The sequence below is a fragment of the Papio anubis genome, chromosome 8 (genome assembly GCF_008728515.1).
Source record: "Papio anubis isolate 15944 chromosome 8, Panubis1.0, whole genome shotgun sequence".
Lineage (NCBI taxonomy): Eukaryota > Metazoa > Chordata > Mammalia > Primates > Cercopithecidae > Papio > Papio anubis.
The window spans coordinates 118,456,527-118,477,112 of NC_044983.1; the positions used below are offsets into that span (position 1 = coordinate 118,456,527).

The following is a 20,586-nucleotide window of genomic DNA, read 5'->3' on the forward strand; positions in this document are numbered from 1 at the left end:
TGCATTAGCACCCGGAAAGGAAAGAAGGAACTTTATCAGCTCATGGTCAAGAACAGATCAAATTGAGGCCAAACTCTCCAGGGCACATTTTCCTTTGTTTAAAAAGAGGCTTCAGTGGCAGCAGGTATCTTGATGACGAAGGCAGTCTTCCTGGATCATACTGCTCTCATTTGCTCTAGTTGCCTTCTATACCTTTAACATGGCCCTCAAGTATCTTCATTCACCATCATCTTGGGTTTTCCCTTCACCCTTCTCTTACATTGGACTACCTGTTTCTTGTGGTAAAAAGAGCACTAAACACAATCAGAAAGTCTGGCTTCGAGTCTTGAGCCAAGATTTAGCAGATTTGTGACCATAAGCAATTTACCAAACTTCTCTGATGTTCCCATTTCTCAAGTAAAGGAAGACATCTCATCTGTTTTATAGAGTTGTTAGATCCAGTTGAGATAATATATGAAAACAGCTTTATAATCCTAAATTCTATACAATATTTTTTATTAAGATAAAAATTGACTTAAAAGTCTTAGATATAAGGGACTATCAGCAGGAGCTGATGCCTGTTGGGATAAAATGATGTACTCCCGCATGTTTTTCTGCCAGACCTTTCTTTGATGCTTCAATGTTAGGAATTGCCTAGAATTTTAAGGAAAGAGAGATGGGGAGGAGCTGTCAGAATGGATTGCTCTTGATGCAGGGGTCAGCAGATGACAGCCCATGGGCCTAATTCAGCTATTCAAGCTAAGAATGCTTTGTGCATTTTTAAGTGGTTATATATAAATATATGATCTTGATTTTTCTTCTTGGCCCACAAAACCTAAGATATTTACTAACTGGCCTTTATTAGTCCATTTTCACACTGCTATAAAGAATACTACCTGAGACTGGGCAGTTTATAAAGAAAGGAGGATTAATTGACTCACAGTTCCACATGGCCGTGGAGGCCTCTGGAAACTGACAACCATGGCAGAAGCTGAAGGGGAAGCGGACACCTTCTTCACAAGGCAGCAGGAGGAGAGAGAGGAATATGTGGAGGAGGGACTGTCAAACACTTACAGAACCATCAGATTTTGTGAGAACTCACTATCACGAGAACAGCATGGGGGAACTACCCCCACGATCCAGTCACCTCCCTCCAGATCCCTCCTTCAACGCGTGGGGATTGTGGGGATTATAATTTAAGGTGAGATTTGGGATTTGGGTGGGGACACAGAGCCAAACCACATCATGGCCCTTTACAGAAAAAGTTTGTTGAGCTCGTTTAGGGAAGGTACTATATCATGAACTTTATTGGCTATGTGGATGCATGCTCAAGAGAGGGAGAGAGGGGAGTGGGGAAAAGACCCCTAATACACAAATATGTCTTACTATGTGTTGTTTTCTAAAGTTGGAAAGTACTGTGGACTAGATTACCATTTGTCACCTTTTCAGTTTTAATGATCATGTCATTTATTAATACTGTCTTTTTCTTTACAGAACGAGTTACCAGATGGATTAAACAAAAAGCGTTTACAAATCTTATTAAAAGGCTACGGTGAATATCCAACAAAATACAGGTACCATGTAAATTCTGTATGTTACATCAATTTTACTCAAAAACAATTTGGGGGGTTAAAATATATTTTTATTTCAGAATGTTCATTTGGCGCTCTCTGCTGCAACTGCCTGAAAATCATACTGCATTTAGTAGCCTCATAGATAAGGGGACTCATGTGACATTCCTCAACCTTCAGAAGAAATACCCCATCAAAAGTAGGAAACTACTCAGAGTATTACAGAGGTATGTTCTGTATATTGCAGCAACGTGTATGAGACCTGTAACTAATAATTGCAATGTTTTAAAATCTCCTGTTTATAAGATATTGTTTTGTCGGTTTGATTATCCTTATGTGAAATGTTGGTTTAGTTTTAAAAATGTACATACACATATATTACATGTGAATATTAGTTTGCGTCGTGTTCTAGAAAATAGGACTCTTTCAGATTAATCTAAAAGAACATCCCAGCACTTTGGGAGGCCAAGGCAGACAGATCAGCTGAGCTCAGGAGTTGGAGACCAGCCTGGCCATCATGCGAAATCTATCTCTACTAAAAATACAAAAATTAGCTGGGTGTGGTGGCGGGCACCTGTAATCCCAGCTACTCGGGAGGCTGAGGCAGGGAGAATCGCTTGAACCTGGGAGGCAGAGGTTGCACTGAGCTGAGATTGCGCCACTGCACTCTAGCCTGGGCGACAGGGCAAGACTCCGTCTCAAAAAAAAAAAAAAAAAAAAGAACAAAGAGGCATAGTGGAAAGAGCTTTGGATTTGAAGGCAAAAGACCTAGTTTTGAATTCTTATTCTACCACTTAATTATTGTGATGTAGGATGTATTATTTTACTTCTTAGCCTTAATTTTTTTATCTAAAAGTGGGAGTAATAACACCAACATCATAAGACTATCGGGAAAATGAGATGAGAATCTCTTTGAGAATGCATATGCTAGAGTCCATTCCTAGGAAGCATCCAGTAAATGTTAATAATAACAGTAGCTCATCCTTTAACATGCTTTTCATGTGTTAGGCACATTTAACTTATTTTGTAGGTAAAGAAACTCAGGCATAGAGAGACTAGGAAATATGATCAAGTCACAGCAGTGAGAGAGCTAAGATTAAGCCCAGATTCCAGAGTCGAAGACTTTTTTCAAAAATAATTTTTATTATGAAAAATTTCAAGCATGAATAAAAAATAATGTAACAAATATCCCCATGCCCATCATCCAGCTTCAGCAATTGCCAACTCATAGCCAATCATGTTGGGTGAATATTCCCACTCACTCTACGCCCCACATCCCAACATACACACACTCCCCATGCTAAATATATACATATGTATCCCTAAAGGATAAGGACTCTTTTTCTTTAACATAAGTACACTACCATACTCACACACAAAAAAAGAATTAATAATTCTTCATTATGTTCAGATATTCAATCAGCATTCCTCTGATTGTCTTAAAAAATTTTCTTATGTAAACTTGTTCAAATCAGGGTTCAAACAACATGGACACATTACATTTGGTTGATATGCCACTGAGATTAATCTATAGACTCTGATACCTCTTTTTTTCCTTACAATTTATTTGTTGGAAAAAACTAGGTCATTTAACCCATACGGCCCTCTATGTTCTGGATTTTGCTGATTTTATTTCATGGTGTTGTTTAACATGTTTCTCTTTCTCCTGAATTTACTATAAACTGACAGTTAGAGCTAGGGGCTTGATCTGAGTGAAGGTTTTTATTTCCCCCCTTTGGTATTTGTTTCTTTGGCTTGCAAGAAAACTTCCTAGGTGGTTTTATGTACTTCTGTTAGGCAGATTATAATTCATACCTGGCTGTCTCTCTTTTGGTGATGTTTTTGTCCATTGATGATTATTGCCTAGATCCATTATTTCACCAGAGATTATCTAAACAGTAATAATATAATTCTACTCCTTCTCATTTTATAATCCGGGAAATTTCTCCAAAGAAAAAGTTCTTAGGATCAACTATTTGGTTACTGGAAGATACAACCCATGTAGGAAAGGCACGTTAAATGCTTGGTATCTTTTTTTTTTTTAACAGTTTTCAGAATAGTGGACTGATTACCCTGGAGCTCCCCAGAATGATCAGTGTATTGATTATGAACTCAGATGGAACATAGAGGCCTTTTCAGTGCATAGAACCAGGAGTTCATACTAATATTTTCAATTCAGATTTAAGATTACAAATTTGCATAACTTCTTTGATTTTATATTTGTATCTTTTTTCTTATGCTAAAAATCTTGATTTCTAACAGCATTGACATAATTCCTTATTTTCTTTAACGCACATGCACACACACACAGTCACACGATGGTTTTTAAACTTCGTATATGTATGCTATATAATAAAAACTATGTAACTGTAAATAATAACAATGTGAATATTATGATTATTGAAAGCAGTCAAAAATATCTTTTATAGTTCTTTTTGTCCTTAGGTTATATCCCACTAGGCATATATAATCAAATTATTGTTTTCATTTTTGTTTTTGTTTTTTGAGACAGGGCCTCACTCTGTCACCCAGGCTGAAGTGCAATGGCTTCACTGAGCCATGATAGCACCACTACACTCCAGCCTGGGCAACAGAGTGAGAACCTGTCTCAAAAATTAAATAAATAAAATTACCGGTAATAAGACGTCAGTATGATGCACATCACTTTTGTGAAATTCTTGCCAAAAATATGTAACCTCATTCTAATCATAAGTATCAGACAAACCCAAATTGAGGAACAATCTAGAAAATAACTGATATTCCTCAAAAATGGCATTGTCATGAAAAATAAGGAAAGACTAAGGAACTCTCACATTGGAAGAAACTACAGAGACAAAACAAATGTAATGTTGAATCTGGGGTTGGTGAAATGAAAGAAATAACAGAAAAATTATATCAGTGGAAAAAATGGTAAAATCTGAGTAAAGTCCATAATTTAGTGAATAGCATCGTGCCAGTGTTAATTTCTTAGTACTGATAATTGTGCAAGATGCACTTGTACTATGTGCAAGATGTTAACATTAGGGGAATTTAGGTCAAAGGTATACAAGAACTCTACTATTTTTGCAGGGTTTTTTTTTTTTGTAAATCTAAAACGATTTCAAAACAAAAAATTTAAAAAAGGAAATTAACAGTAAAGGTATTAGAAGTACATGTGAGAGAATTATAATCCCAGAGTAATAAAGACCTTTCTAAGTATGACATATCTAGAAGAGGTTAATAAGAATAAAAATCTCTGCATGTAAAAATAATTCCCAAAACAAAGACTCGTGTAAAACTGAAAAAAACATATGCAAAACATGGCAAATGAAAGGCTGGTTTCTTTAATGTGTAAAGCACCTATATAAATAAACATGTAAAGGACCAGCCAGTAAAAAAAATGGATAAACAATTTCATGTACAGTTCACAGTGGTAAAATGGTTCTTTTTATTTATTTTTGTTTTTTGTGTGTGTTTCTTTTAGAGACAGGATCTTGCTCTGTCACCCAGGTTGGAGTGCAGTGATGTGACTATAGTTCACGCAGCCACAAAATCCTGGACTCAGGCAATCCTCTTGCCTCAGTCTCCTGAGTAGTAGGCATGTGCCACTAAACCTGGCTAATTTTTAAAAATTTTTTGTAGAGATGAGGTCTTGCTCTGTTGTCCAGGCTGGTCTCAAACTCCTAGGCTTAAGCAGTCCTCTTGCCTCAACCCCCCAAAATGTTGGGATTACGTGCATGAGTCACTGTGCCCAGCCTAGAAGTGGTTCTTAAACATGAAAAGATGCTTAATCTTTCTCATAGAAAGAGTAATGCCAATTGCAACTACATTGAAGTACCATTTCTCACCTAGATTAAAGGTTTTTTTAAAAATGGTTGATAATATGCTGGCAAGAGTATGAAAAACAGGCATCCCTTTAGGCAAGTCATAGGAATGTAAGTAGACACTTTTTGTGGGGGCTGATTTGGCACTGACTTTCGAAATTACAAAGGCATGTATTCTTGACTCAGCAGTTCCACTTTAGGAATTTCCAAGTCTGTATTCTCATGTGAAGAATGATACACACTGTATGGTTCATACAGTGGCATTAAGCACAGCATTGCTTATAAAAGACTGAAAGCAAATGCCCTACAATAGAGATCATGTTAAAGAAATGAAGGTGGCTGGGCACAGTGGCCCACGCCTCTAATCCCAGCACTTTGGGAAGCTAAGGCGGGAAGATCGCTTGAGCCCAGGAGTTTGAGACCAGCCTGGGTAATATAGTGAGACCCTGTCTCTACCCACAAAAAAGATTAGCCAGGCATAGTGGCATACATACACCTGTAGGCCCACCTACTCAGGAGACTGAGGCAGGAGGACCACTTGGGCCTAGGAGTTTAAGGCTGCAGTGAGCCATGATTATGCCACTGCATTCCAGCCTGGGTGACAGAGCAAAGCCCTGTGTCAGGAACACAAAAGAAAAAGAAGAAATGAAGATGTATCGGTACAAAGCTATCGTATCCATCTGTAAAATGTCGTAAGGAAGTTCTGCATATAACTGATATAAACTATTTCCAAGATACCATTAATCGAAAAATGCAAAGTACAGAACAATTTTTATAGTATACTACCATTTATGGTTTTTTAAGAAAGGATTTATGTTTGTAACAGTGATTACTTCTGGAGAGGTGAACTAGATGATAGGGGTGCAAGGAAGAATTTTCACCAAATATACTTTTTGTGTCAAATTTTTATCATGTGAATATGTTATTTATTCAAATAAATTTTAATACTAAGTTATTTTATTCACAGAACCTTATCTGCATTAGCTCACTGGTCTGTCATTTTTAGTGACACACCGTATCTTCCACTCTTGGCATTTCCATTCGTAAAATTATTCCAGAACAACCAACTCATCTGTTTTGAAGTTATTGCTACTCTTATAAGTAAGTAAATACTTATTAAAGTATGAGATCAAGAATGGATTCTTATACATTTTCCTGATGTCTTTGCACCTTTGCAACATTTAACAATTCTAGATGTCTCTACTTTTAAGTCACCAAAGTGTGAAACACTAAGGTATCAAACATAAAATAGACAAGTGAAGCATTTATATGTAAACCTTTTTATTTAGAAGAAAATTTGGATAGTTAAGTTTGAAAAGATATTACAGACTGGATTTAGATAGTAAGAATGAAGCAGATCCTTCACTTACTGAAAGACAGTTACTCTTCATAGAACTGTTGTAATTGTAAAGCATTGCTACTCAGGAGGCTGAGGCAGGAGAATCACCTGGACCCGGGAGGCAGAGGCTGCAGTGAGCTGAGATTGCTCTACTGCACTCCAGCCTGGGCAAGACAGAGTGAGACCCCATCTCAAAAAAAAAATAATAATAATAATAATAATAATTTATTGTCTGCATAATCTGCATAATATGGTATTTCATCTTATAGATATATCACTTATGTATTCCGCAACTGCAAGAATTTTATTTTTCTAATTTTTCCATACTTTTAAAGCAGTTTCTTGTTGTTATACTACTTTTACTTCATGTTATATATATTTCCCTTATTTTTATAAATTTCATAAACAGTTTTATTGGCTATTATTACATAATGTGCATGTACTAGTTTAATCTTCTTGGATATTTAGATTGTTTCTAATTTTAACCTCTTTTTTTTTGAGATGGAAGTCTCACTCTGTCACCTAGGCTGGAGTGCAGTAGTGCTATCTCAGCTCACTGCAACCTCCACCTCCTGGGTTCATGTAATTCTCCTGCCTCAGCCTCTTGAGTAGCTGGGATTACAGGCACCTGCCACACACACCCAGCTAATTTTTGTATTTTTTTAGTAGAGACAGAGTTTCACCACATTGGCCAAGCTGGTGTCGAACTCCTGACCCCAAGTGATCCGCCCACCTCGGCCTCCCAAAGTGCTGGGATCACAGACGTGAGCTGCCCCCCGCACCCGGCATTTTATCTATTAAAAGTAGCACTGTTATAACTATCTTCGCATACAAACATAATCGTTTCCTTTGGGTAGATTCCCAGAATTGGTGTTATCAGGTCATAAAATGTGAATAATCGATTCCCCAAAAGGGTTGTCATATGGTTTGGATGTGTGTCCTCTCCAAATGTCATCTTGAAGTGTGATCCCTGATGTTGGAGGTGGGGCCTAGTGGGAGGTATTGGATCATGAGGGTGAATCATTCATAAATGACTTAGCACCGTTCTCTTGGTTGTAAGCGAGTTCTCGCTCAGTTAGTTCACACGAGATCCAGTTGTTTAAAAGAGTGTGGTACGACCTGCCCTGTGCTCTCCACTGGCACAGGTGTGAGTCTGATGGATTCTGGGTGACTCTGCCTCACTGAGGAAAAAGAACGAAACATTAGCAGGCAATTCCAAGAAGCTGAGAGGCAGAATGTCATCACCTGCGATCTTTGTGCAGATTTGCCAGGAGAAGCACAAGAAGCACCCAGATACTCCAGTCACCTCAGAGTTTTCTAAGAAGGGCTTCAGAAAAATGGAAGACCATGTCTGCTAAAGAGAAGGGAAAAGTTGAAGACATGGCAAAGGCAGACAAGTTTCATCATGAAAGAAATCAAAACCTACATCCCTCCTAAAGGGGAAACAAAGAAGTTAAAGGATCCCAATGCATCTCACAAGAGGCCTCCTTTGGCCTTTTTCTTGTTCTGTTCTTAATATTGCCTTGAAATCAAAGGAGAACATCCAGCCTATCCATTGGTGATGCTGCAAAGAAACCGGGAGAGACGTGGAGCTACACCACTGCAGGTGACAAGCAGCCTTTTGTCAAGAGGGCTGCAAAGCCGAAGGAAAAATGCAAAAAGGATATTGGTGCATACCAAGCTAAAGGAAAGCCTAATGCAGCAAAAACGGGAACCGTCAAGGCTGAAAAAAGCAAGAAAAAGGAGGATGAGGAAGATGAAGAAGATGATGAATAAATTGGTTCTAGCACAGGTTTTTCTTCTTATCTATAAAGCATTTAACACTCCTGTACACACTCACTTCTTTTAAAGAAAAAAATTGAAATGTCAGGCTGTGTAACTTTTGTTTAAACTGTACAGTGTCTTTTTTTATATAGTTAACACCCTGTTGAATGTCTTTAGATAGCCTTGTCCTGGTGATATTTTCAATAAGATTAACTTTGCTTGGTACACTATAGGGATTATACATTGGCATAGAAGTTTAAAAGCAAGTTTTTGTTAATCCACAGCACAAATTAGTTATTTTGTATGGGGATAGTAGTTTTTCATAGTTAATTTTCTCTAAGGTAGCTTATACAAAATAAATGTTTTGTTAACTGAGTACCACTCTGAAATTGCAACAACAAAAAAAAAAGTTGCAACTGTTTTGTTGACATCCTGAATGCTTCTAAGTTTAAACACAATTTTAAAAAATTTACTGACCGGATGTGGTGGCTCACACCTGTAATCCCAGCACTTTGGGAGGCTGAGGCAGGCAGATCATGAGGCCAGGAGATTGAGACCATCCTGGCGGCCACTGTGAAACCGCATCTCTACTAAAAATACAAAAGAATTAGCTGGGCGTGGTGGCGGGCACCTGTAGTCCCAGCTACTCCGGAGGCTGAGGCAGGAGAATGGCATGAACCCAGGGGGGCGGAGCTTGCAGTGAGCAGAGATCTGACCACTTCACTTCAGCCTGGGCAACAGAGCAAGACTCTGTCTCAAAAAGAAAAAAATAAAAATAAAAAAATTTCCTGAACTTCAGCTAAATACTAGCACTGCTGGGATATGCCATTGTTTTGGCTTTTAGGTTTTTAGCCTAGTTGGGACTTAGAAGACATTTTGAAGGAAAAGTCAAATCTATGTATAATTTGGAATGTATTTGTAAAAGTCTTTTTTAGACACTAGAGTCTCTTTTATGACAAGACATAAAGTCTTTTGATTTAGCAAAGAATCTCCACACAATTATCGTTTCTCTGTATTTTGCTATCTGTCAGTTCTCTCTCTAGGTCCTCTACCCATGCATTTGTGGTGCATCAAAGCAGAATAAAAATACTTAAGAGCAGGCAGATGGTTACTGTATGCAGTAGGATATCCTTTTGCTAATGAAAAATAGTGCTCTCTTAATGAAGACTGTAAGGATCAGGGCTTTGGGTGCGTGTGTGGTGTTTTAAATTCTCAGAACTGCCAGTGTCTGAGACATAACAGGTACTCAGTTGCTGAACCATATTTTCCTCTTAAAATTAAGAGCTGGGCTGGCCGCAGTGGCTCACACCTGTAATCCGAGCACTTGGGAAGGCCAAGGCAGGCAGATCACCTGAGGTTAGGGGTTCGAGACCAAACTGGCCAACATAGTGAAACCCTGTCTCTACTAAAAATACAAAAAAAAAATGAGCTGGGCATGGTGGTAGGTGCCTGTAATCCCAGCTACTTGGGAGGCTGAGACAGGAGAATCGCTTGAACCCAGGAGTCGGAGGTTGCAGTGAGCCGAGATCACACCACTGCACTCCAGCCTGGGCCACAGAGTGAGACTCCTCCGTCTCAAAAAAAAAAAAAAAAAAAAAAATTTAGAGAGCTACAGAGAATTTGAAATATTTTTTAAAGCTCAGTCTTTGCAAGGTTTTATTTATGACTTCATTATTAACCCAAATTTAAATGATCAATAATGAGTGAAATAATGGAACTCCAGAATTGGAAAGTTCTTGTAAACCACTGTAATATAGTATTCTGTTGAGAAAGCTTTCTTTTGCTATTTTGAGATAGGAGATCTTATTATCAAAGGATGAATCTACAACTCAATATTTAAAATTAAAAAAGTTTAAAAATTAAGTAAAGGAGAGATTAAACATAGTCTTACTGAACAAAACAAACCCATGGTCTTATATACGGTTTTGAGAACAATATGTGGGTCGTTCTACTGATTACAGAGCGCAAGTGAGTCAATGTCAGCCTTAGAGTTAGTTGAATTTATTCTACTTTGGACTAGCTGACTTTCAAAGAATGCCATTGTTACCGATTTGTTGGTTTTCTTTTTCTTTTTTTTTTGGAGACGGAGTCTTGCACTGTTGCCCAGGCTGGAGTGCAGCGGCGCGATCTCGGCTCACTGCAAGCTCCGCCTCCTGGGTTCACGCCATTCTCCTGCCTCAGCCTCCCGAGTAGCTGGGACTACAGGCACGAGCCACCATGCCTGGATAATTTTTTGTACTTTTTAGTGGAGACGGGGTTTCCCCGTGTTAGCCAGGATGGTGTCGATCTCCTGACCTCGTGATCCGCCTCCCTCGGCTTCCCAAAGTGCTGGGATTACAGGTGTGAGCCACCGCACCCAGCCAGATTGGTTGGTTTTCAAGTCAAGTTTACTGAAACAAATTGTCAATGATCAATTAGATATAAAACCAGTCCTGGTGACTATTTACTGGTTATTCCTTGTTACCATGGTTATAGAACAATCAGTCTTTTCCTCGAAATGAGGACATTTTTATTGTCATTATAACATTTAAGGAGTATTTTGGGAAGTTGTGTCTATTTGTTTTAATTAACACTTTTTCATTGACTACTGTAAGGAAATTTGCAAAATTTCTACAAACATACTATGTTAGCATGATAGAATTTTAAAATCGATGTCATATAATATAAAGAGTTATATTTTTTATTATTCATGGACATATTGGAAACATAAAGATTGGATACATTTAAGAATTGCAAGGGTTTTTGATAACATAGATATTTAAAGATACATTTCTTTTTTTTCCTTCATAGTCAATTGGTGTCAACACTGGTTTGAATATTTTCCTAATCCTCCTATCAATATTCTTAGTATGATAGAAAATGTTTTGGCATTTCATGACAAGGGACTGCTGCAACACTTCATTGATCATGATATAACTTCCCAGGTAAGAAGCATAAGGTTTTTAGAATAACATGCCTTATTTTGTAAGCTAACGTTGGTTCTGATATAAACAGTATTTTCTTGAAGGAGTATAATAAAAAGCATACTACATGTTGTGTTTTTAACAGTATTCCATTCTTTTTCTTCATTAAACTGCCTTCCTGAAAGTCTGTAAAGAAGGGTCCAAATTAAGGTAGTTATTTTCATAATTATGTATTTAATATGATTTTCATAGCTTAAATCGAATGTAAGGTAATATTACCAATGACTCTGTTTTTACTTTTCCCTAGAAAAATGATAAATTTTTCCTTATCTGTTTTAGCTATATGCATGGCCTCTTCTTGAAACTGTGTTCTCGGAAGTGCTGACAAGAGAGGAGTGGCTGAAACTGTTTGATAATATCTTTTCCAACCATCCTTCCTTCCTTCTGATGACTGTTGTAGCCTACAACATATGTTCTAGAGTGCCTCTGCTCAACTGTAATCTTAAAGATGATTTTGAGGTAACGATCCTTGTTCTTAACAGAAGGTTCTCAAATATCAGTTATTTCTCTCTCTCTCTTTTTTTTTTTTTTTTTTTTTTTTTTTGAGAAAAGAGTCTTGCTCTGTTGCCCAGGCTGGAGTGCAATGGCGCGATCTCAGCTCACTGCAACCTCTGCCTGCTGAGTTCAAGCGATTCTCCTGCCTCAGCCTCCGAGTAGCTGGGATTACAGGTGCGCAGCACCACGCCCAGCTAATTTTTGTATTTTTAGTAGAGATGGGGTTTCACCATGTTGGTCAGGCTGGTCTCAAACTCCTGACCTCGTGATCCACCCACCTCTGCCTCCCAAAGTGCTGGGATTACAGGCATGAGCTACTGTGCCAGGCCATATCAGTTATTTCAATTGAAAGATCCTTTTATTTGTTGAGTCCCTGTTATGTGTCAGACACTGGTGCTAGGTGCTAGGAATATAAAGGATAACAAGTTAGACCACATCCCTACCCGTGTACAGTTTATAGACAATAAAACAGGCAATTATAGTAGGCTAGTAGTCTTATAATCATAGCTTAAGAAAAGAATCATGGTAATATTGGGGTTTGTGCTTTTTGCTTTTTTTTTTTTTTTTTTTTTGAGACAGAATCTCCCTCTGTCTACCAGGTCGACCAGGCTGGAGTGCAATGGCGCAATCCCGGCTCACTGCAACCTCCGCCTCCCAGGTTCAAGTGATTCTCCTGCCTCAACCTCCCGAGTAGCTGGGATTACAGGCGCCTGCCACCACACCCAGCTAAGTTTTTTGTATTTTTGATAGAGACGGGGTTTCACCAGGTTACCCAGGCTGGTCTCGAACTCCTGACCTCAGGTGATCCACCCGCCTCGGCCTCCCAAAGTTCTGGGATTAGAGGCGTGAGCCACCACACCCGGCTGCTTTTTGCTTTTATAAAGGATGTTTAACAGTTAGAGTGTTGTTATTCTATGCATAATCTTATCATGACCTATCTGGTCTTAGTCTGAATGCTTATTACACATGCAAAAGGTAACTGAGAATTTTGAGAATTGGCAGGAAAGTGTCTGAAAGAAAGCATTAAGATCATTATAAAAAGTAGATGCTCTTTTGGTAGACAAGATGAATTAGTTGGGTTCTTTTGTGTGTGTGTGTTACTTATTTAGTGGTTACTGTCCAATTAAACTTTATTTTTACTTCATGATCCCATGATACGTTAATTTGGATCTTCCAGCAAAACAAGATAATGTGGAAACATTTCAGATATTTTTAAAGAATCAAGCTAATTTATTTTCAAAGGCTAATTTATAATTTATTTTGGATTTTGAAGAAAAAAAAATCCAAGCAGAATTTGTTCCATAGTTGAAGCATTCTTTTTCTACTGTATTAAAAGCCTTCATTTTTTAATTTTATGTCAGAATTTCTTATGATTGTGAAACTCTGTTACATTTTTTAAATAAATTGTCTTCGTTGTAAAACTTGAATAAAGAAAAGCTTTAATGAATTTACAAAAAAATGTATATTCTTAAATATAGATTCACTTTTTTAAAAAATTCTTGCTTTAATTCTACCTACCTCATAATTGATTTGTCTGGTAAATCTCGATTTAAACACCAAGTTTTCTTACAGTTTTTTTTTCACCATCGGAATAACCTGGATATAAATGTTGTGATTAGACAAGTTTATCATCTCATGGAGACCACGCCTACTGACATTCATCCAGACAGCATGCTTAATGTTTTTGTTGCACTGACAAAAGGGCAGTATCCAGTATTTAATCAATATCCAAAGTTTATTGTGGACTATCAGACACAAGAACGAGAAAGAATAAGGAATGATGAATTGGATTACTTAAGAGAGAGGTAATTATGGAATAGTTTTTCTTTTTCTGATACCACAAAATGTGTTTTAAACATAATAAGAAAGTTTTAATGAAAAAATACATTTGGCCGGGCGTGGTGGCTCACACCTATAGTCCCAGCACTTTGGGAGGCCAAGGCAGGCGGATCACAAGGTCAGGAGTTCGAGACCAGCCTGGCCAACATAGTGAAACCCCGTCTCTACTAAAAATACAAAATATTGCTGGGTGTAGTGGCGCACACCTGAAGTCCCAGCTACTCAGGAGGCTGAGGCAGGAGAATCGCTTGAAGCCAGGAGGAAGAAGTTGCAGTGAGCGGAGATCACACCATTGCACTCCAGCCTGGGCAACAGAGTGAGACTTCATCTCAATAAAAAAAAGAAAAATACATTCACATTATGAGTATTTGTGTAAAATCAGGGTTTGAAGGCTAGAAATATTAAAGATAGTTAATTCTTACATATGGAAATAAAATGGATTATACATTAATCGGTATACATTTTGTGTTTTGATGATTCTTGGATTTAAATTACTTAACTTTCTTCTTTGTGTTTTCATAATAATATTACCTACTTAAGGCAGACAGTTGAAGATATGCAAGCTGAAGTTGACCAGCAAAGAGTTGAAGATGAAGCTTGGTACCAGAAACAAGAGCTGCTTCGTAAAGCTGAAGAAACAAGAAGAGAAATGCTCTTACAAGAGGAGGAGAAAATCATACAACAAAGACAGAGGTATGTGTTATCCCTTTAAAAAAAAAATCTGGACATAAAAATTGGTTGAATAATTTTTATGCTCTTTCATTTTTTCATTTTAGGAACAACATTATATATAGGATTACCCAGCTGTGGCATTTCTATTAAGCAACTATTAAGTTAATAAAAAGAATCTTTATATACCACTTTTCAAAAAATTGCTATGTAGTAAAATATAATTCTAAAGCTATACTGAATATAATCTAGATTTGCACGGATTAATGTTCCTGGAAGGACATTATTTAGAAACATTATTCTATAGTGGGCAGAAATGCTTTGTCATAGAGTGCTGGGTACATCACCTGTAGTGGAGTATAATTTTTTTAATTGTGTTTTAAGCATACCTGTGTGACCTGACAATTGTAACATAAAATGATTATGTCATTACTCATTTAACACTTTGGAGGACAGGGGAATGAGTATTAAATGCATATTCAAAAGTATGTTAGCTGGGTGTGGTGCCACATACCTATAGTCCCAGCTACTAGGTAGGACCGCTTGAGCCCAGGAGGTCAAGGCCAGCCTGGGCAACATAGTGAGACCCTGTCTCTTAAAAAAGAAAAAGAAAAAACTTAAAAATAAATACGTAAAAGTATGTTAATAAGATAAAATGTGTAAATTAAGTAAAGTTATGGGATAAACATTGAGACTAAACCCAATTGTTGGGAAACTCACTTCTGTGTTTATTGATTCATATTCTTAGACGGAACTTTATGTAACAGATTTAGAGTGTGGGTTAAAAGGAAATACTGAACTGAGCCGGTGAGCTTTCTGCTAAAATTCTCAAAGCATAAGTATACATCATCTTTGGTAACGATGGAGCAGTTCTGGCATTCTTTCAGATAAAGGATAGCAATTGTATTGAAATGATGGGCATGGTAGACCTGTTATGAAAAAACTAAGTCATATTAGGAATTGCTTTATTTGTTCCACTTGATGTATTTTGTTTTTAAGGCTAGCTGCTGTGAAAAGAGAGCTGCAAGTAAAGGAAATGCACTTACAAGATGCTGCAAGAAGGCGTTTTCTGAAGCTTCAGCAAGATCAACAGGAAATGGAGCTAAGAAGACTGGATGATGAAATTGGGAGAAAGGTTTATTATTCTTACCTTAGTTCTCATACATCATCTCCATTTACTCTCACTTAAATGTAATGAACGCCTTCAAATTAAATAATATTCTTAGAGTCCACCATGAATACTAAATAGCCCCTTTAATTTTATTTTCCTCTCAGCTTTTCTCATTCTCTTTTGTATTTCATGAATGGCTAAATATTTAAGAAATGCCAGGAAAATTAGTCAAGTGTCCTTAGTGACTGTTTCTCTAAAAATAGAAATATCAGTATCAGTTAGCCATTAAGTTAATTTTTTGTTTTTTTTGAGACGGAGTCTCACTCTGTTGCTCAGGCTGTAGTGTAGTGGTGTGATCTCAGCTCAGTGCAACCTCCACCTCCCGGGTTCAAGCGATTCTCCTGCCTCAGCCTCCCAAGTAGCTGGGATTACAGGTGCACACCACCACACCCAGCTGATTTTTGTATTTTTCATGAGATGGGATTTCACCATTTTGGCTAGGCTGATCTCGAACTCATGACCTCAGGTGATCTGCCAACGTCAGCCTCCCAAAGTGCTGGGGTTACAGGCGTGAGCCACCACACCTGGCAGTTAATTTTTAATTAGGGGACATATTCTTTTTTCATGTAAAAATTATCTGTGGCCAGTATAAAAATAATTTCCAGTACAAAATATATAGAATTAAAAATGGACTTTCTCCATCAGTCCTCATATCATCCCCAGAGAAACACTTTTAAAAAATGGTTAATTGGCCAGGTGCAGTGGCTCATGCCCATAATCCTAGCACTTTGGGAGGCCGAGGCGGGCAGTTCACCTGAGGTCAGGAGTCCGGGACCAGCCTGGCCAACATGGTAAAATCCCATCTCTACTAAAAATACAAAAATTAGCTGGGCTTGGTGGCAGGTGCTTGTAATCCCAGCTACTCAAGAGGTTGAGACCAGAGAATTGCTTGCCCCCGGAGGCACATGCTGCAGTGAGCCGAGATCCGAGATCACGCCACTGCACTCCAGCCTGAGTGACAGAGCGAGACTCAGTCTCAGAAAAAAAAAAAAGGTTAATTATATAGCCTTTCAGGTATGTTCTATAGATAGAGGAGTAATTATAGTCATGCTTTCCTATATTTATACAAAAATGGGATTATTCTCATTATACATTGTTTTTGTGACCTGCTTTTTAAAATTACATATGTTGAATATCTTTTCATATGTTATGTGTATCTATTTCTTTTTTGTGGTTCTATAATATTCCATTGAATGAATAGCTTATTTAATGCTTTGTTGTTGGACATTTAGGTTATTTGCAGTGTTTTGCAAATAACCATGCTACATCATAAAAGTCTTTTTACTTGCACACATACTTTTGTTGAGTAACTTCTAAATTATGCCAAATTGTTCTCTAAAAATGAAATGGCTTAAGCTATTTTAAGACCGTAAGAGTACCCATCCCCTAGTATAGTCAATTGTACTGCATCAGTCTTAATATTTGCCAAGCAGATAGATGACAAATAGTCTATTTTAATTTGCCTTTTTTTATTGTTAGTGAGGTTAAGTATCTTTTCTGTTACTTATCTTCCATTTGTAGAATTACACATTACATATTTGTATCATTTGTCCGTCTTTCTGTGAAGTTAGACTTAACTTTCTGTCAGGTTAGCTTACTTATTTCTAAAAGACAAGTCAATTGTCCCAACACCGTTTGCTGACTACTAGCCAAGTCATTTGCCAACCGATGGTTTTTACATATTAAATTCTGTTACATACTTGATCTCCTTCCTTGCTTTTTCTATTCCTAAGCCAGTACCACACTGTTTGAATGACAGTAGCTTTGAAGTGTTTTACTAACTAGTCCTAATTCTCACTCATTAGTCTTCCTTTTCAGAGTTTTTGTCAGTGTTCTCCAATGTTTATCATTCCAAATAGACTTTAAGAATTGTTTCACTTTTGGAATTCTCACCTCTCCCAATCCCATTGGAATTTTTATTAGGATTGCACTGAATTTATGCACTAATTTAGAGTTTCAAGCCTAGTTTTGATAAAATACAAAGTATTTTTTAAGTCTTTTTTTTTTTTTCTTTTTTTTTGAGACAGGGTCTCATTCTGTCACCTGGGCTGGTGTACAGTGGTGCAATCCCAGCTCACTGCAACCTCCACCTCCCGGGTTCAAGCAATTCTCATGCCTCAGCCTCCTGAGAAGATGGGATTACAGGTGCCTGCCACAACACCCAGCTAATTTTTGTATTTTTAGTAGATACGGGGTTTCACCATGTTGGTCAGGCTGATCTTGAACTCCAGACTTCAAGTGATCTGCCCACCTCAGCCTCCCAAAGTGCTAGGATTACAGGCGCCTGGCCTAAGTCTTTCAAAGTATTTTTAATTCATATGTATTAGAAATCTATTATCTCTTTATAGCATCATACTTATTGTTTTGTTTAAGCCTTGTTAATTTTAAATTGGTTTTCAAACTCCAAGATTTCTTTTAATTTTCTCGTCTAGTGAATGAGATTGATATTTCATTACTATAGAAAAGTGTATGTTCTTCCCACAAAGTAAGCTCAGAACTCTGATGTCTTTATTCCAAACCCCTTTGAAACAGGAGGCGGCACTTTTTGGTCCAAGAATTCTATAAACTCCTTTCAGCAACATGATCTGGCCTCTGCCTACCCTTCCAGCCTCCTGTCCTCCCAGCTGCCTGTTCTAATGTTGTGCTCTGACCCTGCCAAACCGCAAAAGTTCGTCTCGTGGTTCAGGCTCTAGCAGGAAAGGCTGCTTGAATCTGAAATGACAAGTACATGTGACTGTGAACATCTGTTAGCAGCAAGCAAAGCCGATCGGTTTTTGCTGTGGTACATAGCTGTTTGTATCTCTGAAAATTCATAAGCAAAAGAGCTCAGTAATTGAAATTCCTAAAAAGCGTGATTTGCTATGCCACACCTCTCCTCCACTTCCTGTCACTATTGCTGTTCTTACTTCATACAATCAAGCTTCCCCCCACCTTTGAGCTAGCTCCTTTCCTAATAACCTCTTTAAATTGAGCTGGTCCTGGTCCATGTTTCTCTTTTAGCCTTTGGATATATACGTTTGCACATCCAACTATGGTCTCATTTACTGTTTCTCCTATTTTAAGTATTTGATAGCATGTCTTTTACCATAATGACAATATCTAACATTTCACCTTATATCTAAGATCATTTCTAAGAGTCTCTAGAGAGTGCCATATCCCATATGCAAACCCTCTAGTATATAGGAATAAAAAACTTCCAACTAATCAAATTTTGGAAATAGGCGAACTCTAAATTAATTCACTTGGAGCAGAACACACACAGGTCGAACCATCTGCAAGAAATTTAAACCTAGAATTGGTAATTGTCAAGCCGAACTTATAAAAGTAGAGAAGTTTAGTCAAAAAGAACATTAAATAAATGTTATATTTTTATCTACCCCAGATTTAAATTGCTCAAGTTTTTCTAACTCATGATATTGGTTACTGTAATACTGTAAGAACTGCTATCTGTTCTTCCAGTCTGAGTAGATGGGCATATGGTATTGTGCTTTTTATTCTTAAATTAAACTTCACTTTAACTGAGAGATTATTCCTAGATTCTGCAGTGAGTATTAATCTTTGTCAGTTACTCTGGTTTCAAAAACCCGATTGCTGTTATTTTAAATACTGTTAGTAGGTCGTTCAGATTACAGGATTACTAAATCTATTAAAAATTATTTTGTAAATTCTTTTTGGTATTCACAGTTTGTTGTTTGGCCATAGGTATATATGAGAGATCGAGAAATTGCTGCCACAGCCAGAGACCTAGAAATGAGACAGCTGGAACTCGAATCACAAAAGAGACTTTATGAGAAGGTATAATTCAGTTATTTCCAACACAAGAAAAGCAGGTTTTGGCCAAGCTCAGTGGCTCAAACCTGTAATACCAGCATTTTGGGAGGCTGAGGTGGGAGGAGGATCACTTGAGCTAAGGAATTCCAGACCAGACATGGGCAATATAGTGAGACCCCATCTCTACCAAAAATTAAAAAATTTAGCTGGGTATGCTTACCTGTAGTCCCAACTACTCAGGAGGCAAAGCAGGAAGATCACTTGAGCCCTGGAGTTCGAGGCTGCGGTGAACCATAATCACACCACTGTACTCCAGCCTGGGCAAACAGAGCGAGACCCTATCTCAAAAAAAAAAAAAAAAAAAAAGAAAGAAAGAAAAAGAAAAGCAGGGTTTGTATAAACCCATTTTAGACTGTATTTATTCATGGTTTTCTAGCGTTCGTTTTATTCACTTTTTAAGCAGAATATAGTGCCATGCAGGATTGTAAGGTAGCCAAAATGTCTGAATGTACAGTTTGTTGTAATTATTTAATTCATGTTTCTGTTAGCAGCTTAGTCTAGTGTCTGAAGCACCAGATGTAGGCCCCAGATTTTGCCTCAGGATTTTTTACCAACTTACTAAATTTTCCTGTAATTATGTAATAGTGACTACAAAATTATCTCAATACCTCACAAGGATCCTGAAAGGTAAATCAGTCAGGAGCTGTAAAGTACTTTCTTTCTTTATTTGTATTTTTATTTATTTATTTTTGAGACAGTCTTAGTCGCCTAGGCTACAGTGCAGTGGCATCATCTCAGCTCACTACAACCTTCACTTCCCCTGCTCCAGTGATTCTCCCACGTCAGCCTCCCCAGTAGCTGGGACTACAGACATGCGCCACCACACCTATCTAATTTTTGTGTTTTTTGTAGAAATAGGGTTTCGCCTTGTTGCCCAGGCTGGTCCCAAACTCCTGGGCTCAAGCAATCTGCATACCTCGGCCTCCCGAAGTGCTAGGATTACAGGCATGAGCCACCACGCCTGGCCTGTAAATTACTTTACATTGGAATCTTCTGGAGTTAAATCAGCAAATATCTGCTTAGTACTTACTGTTCAGTTTTCAAGACACTGGAAAAAAAAGGAGCTTTGTTAATATAAATTTTTATTATTTAGGAAAAATGTTTTGTTACTCATTTAGTGTTGAAACTGTACGTTTTCACTTCTTTCAGCCCACGTAAAAAG

General features: G+C 37.7%; 1 protein-coding gene across 18 annotated transcripts in view; it reads left to right on the forward strand.

The window, feature by feature from the left end:
* Positions 1–20,586, forward strand: part of TBC1D31 (TBC1 domain family member 31) — a 71,997-nt gene that overhangs the window by 36,846 nt on the left and 14,565 nt on the right. For 11 of the 18 annotated variants that reach the window (XM_031669727.1, XM_021942595.2, XM_021942594.2 and 8 more), the window contains 9 exons: positions 1,474–1,553; positions 1,631–1,777; positions 6,321–6,454; positions 11,247–11,380; positions 11,699–11,878; positions 13,487–13,719; positions 14,294–14,446; positions 15,422–15,557; positions 19,296–19,388. In XM_031669727.1, coding sequence (XP_031525587.1) covers positions 1,474–1,553; positions 1,631–1,777; positions 6,321–6,454; positions 11,247–11,380; positions 11,699–11,878; positions 13,487–13,719; positions 14,294–14,446; positions 15,422–15,557; positions 19,296–19,388 — 1,290 coding nt within the window. The remainder of the gene's footprint in view (positions 1–1,473; positions 1,554–1,630; positions 1,778–6,320; positions 6,455–11,246; positions 11,381–11,698; positions 11,879–13,486; positions 13,720–14,293; positions 14,447–15,421; positions 15,558–19,295; positions 19,389–20,586) is intronic. The other 7 variants (XM_021942596.2, XM_031669722.1, XM_031669724.1 and 4 more) reach the window with 2 other exon arrangements.